Source organism: Ostrea edulis, chromosome 3 (assembly GCF_947568905.1).
Source record: "Ostrea edulis chromosome 3, xbOstEdul1.1, whole genome shotgun sequence".
In the NCBI taxonomy this organism is placed as follows: domain Eukaryota; kingdom Metazoa; phylum Mollusca; class Bivalvia; order Ostreida; family Ostreidae; genus Ostrea; species Ostrea edulis.
The window spans coordinates 35598824-35610941 of NC_079166.1; the positions used below are offsets into that span (position 1 = coordinate 35598824).

At 36.4% G+C, this 12118-nt stretch overlaps 1 protein-coding gene across 3 annotated transcripts in view; it reads left to right on the plus strand.

Moving 5' to 3' along the window:
• LOC125675751 (uncharacterized) overlaps nt 1-12118 on the plus strand; it is a 67843-nt gene that overhangs the window by 36060 nt on the left and 19665 nt on the right. For all 3 annotated transcript variants that reach the window (XM_048913540.2, XM_048913542.1, XM_048913541.2), the window contains one exon: nt 6756-6917. In XM_048913540.2, coding sequence (XP_048769497.1) covers nt 6756-6917 — 162 coding nt within the window. The remainder of the gene's footprint in view (nt 1-6755; nt 6918-12118) is intronic.

A 12118-nucleotide genomic window follows, 5' to 3' on the forward strand; every position in this document is an offset into this window, starting at 1 on the left:
CAACTAATGATATGGAACTAGGGTCTCTGTGCTATGGAAATGGCTGAATATCAAAAGAACGACAAGGTGAGAATATACTGCGACTCATACGCAGTGATGCTGGTTCTAGCACAAACCTGAAAAGTGTGTACGAAATAGCATATAGCGCTCCACGTCACGTACGTTGTCGGAATCATCTGTAAACTACATGAAATAAAATGAGGCAAATTGCTGAAATAGCAAGAATACCACGTAATTGCATAGGGATGTTAATAATAGATAAGTACTATGAAGTTAATAACTCTGCATAAATTGACCGGTGAGGTCCTTGGTACCTAAAATTGTGATCGTGCGTAGTAAAAACCCGTGAACCCCTGTGACCGTGAATAGCAATGCCTACCCTGAAACTTGGGCCCAATAATGCCTAGCAAGTAAACCTAGCGAGATAATGTAGTGGTTGGCCACATTGTAAATTGAACCTCGTGGTAGGTTGAGGTCCGAGCCCCTTGTCTATGCAGTGCCGACATGACACAATCAGGTATACCTGAACGTTATCCAGGTTCATCTGTGAATAATATGCAATTGAATAAATACAAGTAACGCGACATAATGAACTGATTACAGAATGGGACGAATTAAGAGTAAGCAAGCCTTGGAATTTGCAGCATGATCTGACTATCTGGTGCCCTTTGCTTGACCGACTCGCTAGCCATGCCTATGAAAGGTCATGAAACCTACATTAACCAAGTACCTTGAATCATGAATGGCAATTTAGCCAAATAGATACAATCAAAACTGTACCATAGGTTTGCCATTGGGATACATAATAATAGAGCACTGGCAATGTAAGGTATATTAGGTGGTGTAGGACATGACCAGGATATGAATTTACATATGGCGGCTGCCAGAAGATACATACAGAAACTGAGTATAGTATCGCCCTATGGACTATGTTGTGCGAGTGCTTTACGACAGCCGGTAGAATTTGAGCTAAGTGAATATTAAGGAATATCAAATAAATGCAGCGATTCACCATGTTGACCTTGAGAAGGGGTGATAGCCTTCGTCAGAGATTAGACGACTATCGCCGGCTGAATAGGTACCTCCTGCCTTCAGGGGACCTGCCTTCAGGGGAGGGGGAGGATCAGCGTTGTCGTGCTTCACTACCTGGCTGGTATGCCGTCCTTGTCTCGAGCTCCAGTCCCGTGGAGATCCCGGTTAGAAAGGTCCGTGTGTGGTGGCACGATAAAAATCACTCCCCGTAAAGCGGCCGAGCACAGGCCAAAATTTGGAACCCATCGCCGACAGTGGTGACGATTCTATTCAGGTTGACCTTGAGAAAGGCGAGTAGCGTTCGCCCGGGATTAAACCTCCATCACCGGCTGAATGGGTACCTCCTGCATTTAAAAGAGGGGGGGTGACCATAACGTTGCCGTGCTTCACTGCCTTGCCCTCCTAGTCTCGGACTCAAGTTCCGTGGGGATCCAGGATAGAAAGGTCCACAGCACCCATCGCAGTTGTAACAGGTCGTCAAATTAAACCGCGGGTCCGAGTCACAGGTGGCACGATAAAAATCGCTGAGGCTGAGGCTCCCCGCTAAGTGGCCGAAAAATCGCCTAACTCAGGCCAAAGTTTAGCAACCCATCGCCGACAGTGGTGACGATTCCATTGTTGGAAGAGATGTTTTATTGTATTGCTTATAGGAATTAGATAGGTCACAGTTCGTTATCTTCACCATGGACAAAACAAATCAAAACCCAATCGATCGGTATTGCTTCTATCTGTCCCTTTATTTTATTTTATTTTTTTTTTTTTTTTGGCTTCATCCTGTTGCTGCACTGGTAAAGGATTGTTTGGTTGCGTATACGGTTGCACAATGTTAATAAATTAGCTCGATGGCAATGAACTGTCATTAAGAAAATCATTTTTCACAATGTGTTGAATCTAAGGTTTGAGCAGAAAGAAAAGTTAACTCGTTCCCCGTTAGGCGGAATTGTAAGAGGCAAGATAGTTCGAACCAGGTTTATTTCGTAAACGGTATGAACTGTATTAGCCAATCTTAATTAATTGTGGGCTATTTGATATGTATCAAATAATCTTGATTATCTGCACAGACGCAAAATGGGACGTATATGTACAGTATGTCTATATAGTGATGTATGTAAACAATATGCAGGTTCATTGTTGTAAGTGCGGGTTTACTACACAGTGTTCGTTGTCTAACTATTTGGTTAATCGATGATTGGACGCTTTGATGATTCAACGTTTTCAGTCATTGAGTTATTAAAATATGTATACTATACACAGTAAAGCTTGACCTCTATAACTATCAACAATCACCAGAATTTGAAACAAAGATGGAATTCAAATGTATAAGTGCAAATAAATGTGGACTCGTCTTTATAAGCTCTTTTGCATAACAGCTCGGTGCATATGAGAATTCATTAGTTCAAGAAAACACTTTCAACCGGATGTTCCAATCGTAACACATTGATCTTCATATGATATGCTACAATTAAGACATATATATATACCAATTTAAAATCAAATCCTTCTTCGCCGTATTGGTGGGGGATCACGTGATAGAATCCTTTGAACTCAGAAACAGCTTAAGACTCATTTGCAATATATTTCTTTGATATATTGACGACAGCAAAAGTAAGAATTCTACGTGTAATTCATCATCATCAATATCAACATTGTGAAGAACTTATTGTTATTCTTAATTTTAACTCAACTGAGCTGAAAGCTCAAGTAAGCTTTAATTTCTGATCAACTTTTGTTCAAAAGTCCGTCTGTCCGTAATTTTTTTTTCACATTTTCATCGTCTCCGGAACGAATGAGCCAATTTCAATCACACGTTGTACAATTCATTCTGGGATGAAGGATAATAAAGTTTCCTCAAATAAAAGGTCACGTCTCCTTCAAATGCAAAATAATCATGAAAACGGAAAAATTGGTTGGGGTCATTTAAAAGTCTTCTCAAGAACCATTAGCCCATAAAAGTTGAAAATTACATGCCACTTTCCTGACATAATGTAAATTCAAGTTTGTTAAAATCATGAACGCCAGGCGTTTGTTGGGGCACTATAGGGAATCAAAGTTTTAAATACTAATGTATGAGAGGTGAAAATAACGAACAGTGATCAATCTCATAACTCCCACAAACAATACAAAATAGATAGTGGGGCAAACACGAACCCCTGGATACGCCAGAGGTGGCATCAGATTCTTAGGAGGAGTAAGTATCCCCTGTCGATCGGTCACACCTGCCGTGAGCCCTATATCCTGATCAGGCGGAGTTATCCGTAGTCCACATCAGTGTGCCAAGAACAACTTAACAATCTAGAAAAGTGGAAATTTATCTGAAAAATGTCTGATATAGAGTAGTGTGCAAATCATGGTCCCCGGGGTAGGATGAGGGCACGATAAGGGATTAAAGTTTTACATTCAGATGTATTAGGTCATTTTCTAAGCGTGTCTTTCTCGGGAACTACTGGCTCAGAGAAGTGAAAATTTACATGACAGCTTCCTATCTGTGTAGATTCAAGTTTGTTTAATTTATGGTCCCAGGAGGTACGGTACGGTGAATCCACGTTAGGGAAGCAAAGTTTTATATGCTTCTAGCAAACATATTTTTAGAATAGCCCTTGAACTATGTAAGGGCTTTCATATTTTGTATATGTATTATTCACGGCAAGACCTTTCATGTGATACAATTGTGTATGTTCTTGTTACCTTGACCTCGAAGTTCAACCTACTTTTTATAAAAACAATTATTAATCTATTCAATCTCTTCTGAACTGTTTAAGGTAGGTCTTTCATACCTTGTGTATCAATTTTTTATGGTAACACCTTTTATTTTATATCAAGTGCGTTGATCTTGTGTCTGAACTTGGAGTTTGACTTACTTTTAAGAAATCATAACATATTTATCGCGTTTTAGGGACCAGCCCTTAAATTAAGGGGCTGAGAAAAAGCAAGGTAATTTCTAAATATATTGAAAACCAAAAATATTTTTAAATGGTCTTGAAGCAAAGTTGTTTGTTTTGTGTTCTGAAAGTGCAAAATGATCATGCATGTAGATTACATGTAAAGGGACTGCTTAGGGAAATGATGAACGAAACTTTGATATTTTCTCGCGTTTATACGAAAAATATGTTGTAAAGATTTATATAACATAAATTAGTCAGCATGTAACTTTAATTAACACGTCATCTTCAAATTTTGTATGATATTCCCTTTCCGTGAATTCAAGGGATGGTGCCTAAAACTGAAGATCCTATATTAAGGAAGTTAGCTCTTGAACTCTGGAGCACAACTGCGCAGGATGCTGAAACTAAGTATTTACGCCGTTCTTGGCACACTGATTTTGACTGTGGATACCTCCGTTTACCTGATCAGGATATAGGGCTCACGGCGGGTGTGACCGGTCGACAAGGGATGTTTACACCTCCTAGGCACCTGATCGCACCTCTGGTGTGTCCAGGGGTCCGTGTTTGCCCAACTATCTATTTTGTATTGCTTGTAGGAGTTATGAAATTTATCACTGTTCGTTATCTTCACCTTTTATTTACTGACTCAATACTGATCCCATTGGTGCAAACATATTACACATCCCTTGCTGAATTCTATGCACTTGCCAATTTCGGGTCATTTCAAATTTCGGAAGGGTTTGGCATGGGACTATATTTTTTGGCTGAAGGATTCATTAATCAAAAAGTTCTAAATCTGCATGATGTTACAGTTTCTGTTTCATCCAATATATCGTCTATTTTTATACTCCTATACGTGTATTTCAGTTTTATAGTTTATAAGAAAGGCAGCTGTGACCTGGAACTAGTTCAAATGCTGTACTTAATTAACTTGGTTGATATATTTTTTCCAAACAAAACACCGATTCTTCAAAACGTTTTCATTAATTTACTCGAAATTTTGCATCAATAATCAGTATTTTCACCAATGATTCAAGAATTTGATCTGCAACCCCCACCTTTTTTTTAAAATCCGTTCTACATTGTAAGACCAGATCTTGAAAATCATGTAAAATTTACTCCTAATATGTCTTTTTAAACTCTCAATGTTGATATCATGAAGTTTTTCATATAACAAGTGCAAAAGGTCATCATGTATTTCTATTACTAGAATTAAATTTGTTTTTATCTGTAATGTTAGAAGACATGATTATGAATCTATTTTATGTGATGGTTGATTTGTGTTGCTTATGGTGTGTTAACACCAACAGACAAATAACGTTTAATTGAATAAATTCTAAGTGCAAAAAGGTCATGTTTAGAACACTGTAGCTCAATAACAAGCGTTGCGACCCCAGTTTTTCTTTTTAATTTCCTAATTCTCTTTTAATGTAGAAATCAAAAAAATACTTCCCAAAAAATTGACATTGCTCCAAATCTCAGGTGCGAACCTCTTTAACTGAAAACATTTGTTAAACATTGTAGAATAAAAATTGTAAATAATAAGGAAACCTATTCAACATGATTTAGGGGTCAGTCCTTCGGTTAAGGGGTCAGGAGGGTTTGGTTTTTTTATCATCTCAAGAACTTAAAGCAATACAGGTTGTAATTGACGGCAATACAATTAAGGAACAAGTGACACCTATCGGTATAACTTATAAGATTTCCAATATCTGACGATATTTTCAGCAAACTAAACAAGAGAATATTGTTTGAGAGCATACCTACAATTATTTTTCAATTTACGAATTGATTCAGAACACAATTAAACAGTTTCTAGTGTTTCAGACAAACAATTTGTTTCAAAGATTCTATTTTCTATCAAAACAAAAATATGGTACTAGCCATGTTTGCATAAAAAAGAATTGTGAGTGCTGTATCTCACTCGTAACTCAAAAACGGATATTCATATTTTTTGGTTGACCATTATAACTTCATTAGTTAAGCATTGTAAACAGTAAGAATTGAAAAATAATTGTTTAGCTCAACCGTGTCCATGCCCCTTTAAAGGGAACATATTTTGTAGAGCATTGGGGAAATATTTTCTTATGTTATTCTAAAAACAGAATTACGGTGCTGGTCCAAATGATCTCGAAGCTGTAAAATAGGATTTTGCTAAACGATTTAGAACGAAATTTGTCAATAAGGATAATATACATACGAAGACATCAAATGTTTGGGATCAACCCTTCAAATAAAGGACCAGGAGGAGTAAAAATGTCCTTGATATTTCAAAACGTATCATGAATTTCTGAAGCATTATTAAAGCAAAATTGTTTGTTCTAGCATGCAATCTGCTGCTAATGATTTTAGCCAACTTACTGCTTTAGATATGTAATTTATAATAAGGGATTACTGATGTCACTAACATTGCGATCCGTTACGTAATGAGGATTTTAAACGGATCTTGTGTAGGAAACTTTGGTCGTTTCTCTCGCTAAAACTACGGATTTTTTCAAGCATTACAGAACAAAGTGTGGTTGTTAATTTAGGATCAGAATTATCGTCCGTATTGCATTATCGCACCTTTCCGAATCAAACGGAAAAACTTCTCGTTGTCTCACAACGAGCTTGTATCTAGTTTACTTCATTATTATTTTTCTTGCAATTTCCATGCACGCAATTTCGTGGATATCAATCTACTTTGGGTAGTCCCGATCATTTATCAGCTGATGAAGAAACAATCACGGGACTCAAGTGTGCAATCTGGAACGTCCTCGTCTCGACCCTAGCTTTGCTTGCCACGATCGTTATTATTATCATTTCTATTTGTATTGATGTTATTTTCATTCTTATTGAAAGGAATTGTTTTTACGACCAAACAAAATGAAATGGAAAATGGCAAGATAGAATCTGCTTTTCAAACTTCCTACTCTGGCTGCAAGATAAAGTTCATGATGAACGTGGATTTTCGTGCAGACTTTGAGAGAATAAGGAAAGAGGTCATGGATTTAATTTCGAAAGGTATCCTTATTTATCATATTATCAAATTGGTGTAAGAAAAGTTGCTATGGTCTGATATGAAGTAGTACATGTATGTTACTATTTACTTGTACATTCATCAATGCTTTGTCACTGAGTAACATTTTATGTTTAAGTGTGTTTTATTTCAGGATATAAGCACTGTGATGCACAGGTGATATTTCAATTGTACATCAAACATATACTAATAGCATAAAGTTGTATCACAAATATAACTAGTGGATTTTTGTAATGAGTAATAGGGAACCTCACGGATCCCCCTCCCCCGCTATGTCCCATTTCAACTAAAACCTTTTATCGGCGCATACATCATATTACAAACAATATGAATTTCATCTTATTTCCTTCATCGGTAAGATAATTATACAAGATCAGACAATTTCCCATCACACTCAATCCAACCAACATGCTTGTGAGTAAAAATTACTATCTTTATGTCAAAAGCATTATTATGAATGTCCAGTACAAATTCCAAACTAATTCGTTAAAAACGAGAAAATCATATACATAGTATCATCATCAAATTAAACGGCAATCAGATAATAGTCCTGATATTACTTACATATTGTACAAAGCAAATTTCTAATACCTGTTATTTCAAAGAAGAACAAAGTAGCCGTGAGTTCAAAAATATCAAAATAAAAAAATAATGCACGTGCATACACTGTAAACACGCATGCACATTTGTTTCAGGAATTCTAATCATATAATTTTAGATACTAATACAATATACTTTGAAGTTTGTTCATTATTTTTAAAAGTTTTTAAGCATTATTCAATCAACATTTAGTACATGCGTTCACGCGAGCTTTTCAGTGATAAACACCATGCTGATCACTTTAAAGTCTGAAAATATACCTCAAACTTCAATACCAAAGCATTTCATTTAAAATTACACGTGTTATTAATCAGTACTTGATTTCATATGCAAAAATTACTATGCATAAAAATTTAAAGCTATGCGGATTTGATTTGGCAATTTCTTAAACCATTCATTAAGTGCCCATTGTCAGTGTTGTTTACGGTGTTGTTTTCTTTTAGCCTGTTGTTTAAAAGGTTATGACTATCTTAGTACCCAGAAATTGACAAAAAACCGATGCAAGTGCATGTACGCGCACATAAGTGTAACTATGCACTTTTATTGACAATGCAATTATATTATATACGTGTTTCATACCAATTGTTAAAGGGTTCTTAGCACACTGATTTTGACTGCGGATAACTCCGTTTACTTGATCAAAATATAGGGATCACGGCGGGTGTGACCGATCAATAGGGGATGCTTACTCCTCCTAGGCACCTGATCCCACCTCTGGTGTGTCCAGGGGTCCGTGTTTGCCACACTATCTATTTTGTATTGCTGATAGGAGTTATGAGATTGATCACTGTTCGTTATCTTCACCTTGCATATCAGCTACAAAAGCGTATAATATATAATAAATCATTTTTCCATCATCCATAAGAAAGTCATGGTGAATTTGAAGTGGACAAATCAGTAATTAGCAGACGTGCAAGCATATCCAACACAAATTTCGAAACATTTTTTTATGAAAGCAGAAAAGTTTTGATCCATAAAATAATAGCCTATTAAAAAGACGATGCATGTACATGCACTTGCGCGTTTACATTTTGATTTGGAATATACAGATACTCATATCATACATATACTAGCGGGAAAAAGAAACTGTGCATTATTTAATATATGGAAAAAAAAATGATAAAAAAATAACAATGAACAAATTTTATCTTTTGTAATACTGTTAACAAATGTATTCGTTACAACATTTCATAATCCATCAATGTTAACGTCGAATAACGTCAATTTCAGCACACTCGAAAGACACTGTTATTCGAATTTGAATTAACAATAACGCGTGTGATCACCATTTGCATTCACGCATGCTTGACAACAGAGTCATTGGTCAATTGTTCAGAAATGCTTGAGGGATGTTGTTCCAGATGCTGCTTAAAGCCTGGCCTAAATCAGCCAATGTCATTGGCTGATCTGCTAAACGGCGTAGACGTCGTTCCATTTCATCCCAGACGTGCTCGATCGGCGATAAATCGGGGAAAACAGCTGGCCAAGGCAAGACATTGATATTCTGTTGAACAAAAATGTCCCTGACTACACGTGCAATATATGGCCTTGTGTTGTCTTGCAGCAGAGATGTGATTTTTCTGTCTCTGTATGAAGGGTATCACATGGTGCTGAATAATTTCGTCTCGATAGCGTACGCCGGTGTGATTTCCATTGACAATTTGTAGATGGGTCCTTCCACGTGCTGTTATTCCACCCCACACCATAACGCTACCTCCACCAAATTGTCGACGATGCACAACACACGCGTCCTGGTACCGCTCCCCAACGCGACGATACACTCTACAACGACCGTCACTGCTATCCAAATGGAATCTGGAGTCATTGGCCCACTCCTGTATTCTGAATCGCAGATGTCGTCTGCACCACGCTAGTCTAGCGATACGATGACGTTGAAGCAGTATTGGGTGCACCACTGGACGTCTTGGTCTGATGCTGTGCTCGCGCAGATGATTATGCACATTTTTTGGACTGATTGGTCGAAGTCCAGGGTTGCTACGAGCAGTCAAACGTGTTGTCTGGAAACGATTTCTCAGGTACAAAAGTCTAATGTGGTTGTCCTATCGACGCGACGTCACACGAGGACACCCAGAGCGTGATCGATCCCGAGTATTACCAGAGTGTTGGAAACGTTTCCATAATGACTGGTTGGTGTTCCGATGAACTCCAAAGTGTCTTGCTACGATATTTTGTGCGATTTCAGCTTCAAGCATCCCAACAGCACGAGTACATTGGTTTTCACTTATTCGTGGCATGACAGAAGGGTAAATTGTGTCAAAACTAAAGTGCTTTCCTTAACGAATATTGTCCAAACAAACCTTTTACACTTCTTACTCCAAACAGTATTGGCCAGTAAAACTAGTCCCTACGAACAGTTCAATAAAGAACATGTGTTCACTAACCATGAAAAAGTCCGTGCATCTGAGTCGGGAACTATCCGATATTGTTAAAAAAATATCACCTTTATCGATTGTTTACATTTTATAAATATAAACAATAAATAAAGAAAAATTCTGCTAAATTTTATAATGCACAGTTTCTTTTTTCCGCTAGTATATATGCGAAGAATAGCATCTCATTCCCTTTATTCCTTCGAAAGTTATAAACGATTTAGTATTATCGAATCAAAATGTAATACATGTGCATGCTAGTACATGGTAAGGATTTTTGTCACGCCATTAAAAGATATCAAAATATATCTAAAATAGAATCGATTTTATTGAAAAACAAAAAAGACCCACTCCAAAGTAAAAGTACCTAAATATCAAAATACGTGCATGCGCATAAATGCATGTTCAGACAAAATCACAAACATTCTGGGCATCCATATAACAATCACAATCACTCTGCGAAATTTTTATCTCAATATTTTTATGGTTCCCGAAAATGCTTTCGGACCAAAAATGAAGTGCTGAAAAAAATGAAAATAAACAAAGTAAAAACCGACATGTTCTCTAGCTTTGTCTAGAGAACATATATTTATACAATGGTTAAATATAAAAACAAGAAGTTGAGGTCAGAATAGATAGAACATATAAGGGGGGAATGTTAACATCATACAGTTGTATATGAGATACATCACTACAAAGGTATGTACCATCAATCTTTCTGTGTTTAGCTAACCAGAAATGACAAAAGAATGAGAAAGGATACACAGGAAATAGGGTTTAGTTCTGGCTGGCAGTTTGTAGCAATATTGTCTTTGTAAGGTTCAATATTACAACTGTATTTTAAACGAACTTGACATTAATTCTATATTTGATAATCTAACTGATACTCTAGCTTCCCTTTCAAAAGACTAACTTGATCAGCTGACCTGTTTTTATATTCTTTCGAGAAATATTTATTCACAAGCTTCTTTACGAGAAGAAAATAAACCTTGTTGTGGTCTTGTCAATATTTAAATTGATATATCGATGGCGTTTTATCTATTCACAACTTTTTTTTATTAATATGTCGATATAAAAGACACCAAAGAGTCTTCCCCATCTATTTCATACTTAGACATTTTATTGAACATAGATGTTAACGGCAAACTAAAACTCAACTTTACGAAACGTGATGATTTCAGCTTCTCCATTGTCAACTTCCAGTATTGATGGAGCAATATTCCTTTATCACCTGCATATGGTGTTGATATCTCTCATCTGATTTGATACACAAAAGCTTATTCTGCGCAGGGCCAGTTTGTAAATTGAGGCAAGTTATTTGCAAATAAATTGATGTTACAACGGTTTAACAGTCTCGTTAAAGTCAGCATTTCGCAAATTAAATGGTCGTTATAATGTTCTGATTTGTCAATACAACATGTGAGTGGGACCTTAGCAACATATACATATACATCATATAAGGTAATAATGGAATATAGTAACATAAATTGGAAAGTTGGAGTTGGAGAACATGAAATCATCCCGTTTGTCATAAAGTTGATATATTAGATTGCCATGAAAGGCGAAGATAACGAAAATCTATATTCAATATCAAAACGTGAAGGAGATGTCTAAACTAAACAATGCTAAGATAATTGTCACCATCGATATCTATCTTACCATAATACATTACTATTATCTATGGTGCGGTTGTTCAATATTTTCAATTATGTCATTATGAAGAATAACGTTTATTCTAATCAGATCAGAAAAACGAGTCATAGTCCGTCACAGATAGGACGACAACTGAAGGAGGAAAAAAGAAAGTTTCACTAGATGAATTTGACGTACACTCTCCTTTTTTTCTTTTTAGTTCTTACAAGTTTATTGTTATTTCGGATTTCCAATATTTCGGCTTCAGCATCACTGAAGAGACATTATTTGTCAAATGAGCATCTGGTGCATCAAAATTGGTACCGTATAAGTTTTACATTACGACCCCCAGTTCGAGATCTCTGCTGGTAAACTGTTAATCCCTGGGGGTCTCTACAGTGCAGTAGCTAAGTACTACGATACTAGCTTCAAAATACGGATGTATATTTAATTGCTGTGATAAAATTTAGAGATTCATTTCAAAATAAAGGATTATCTCCCTCATGCATAGTTCTGATCCTTACACGAATGTGACTCCAGTCATTGGCAAGTTTATTGCATTT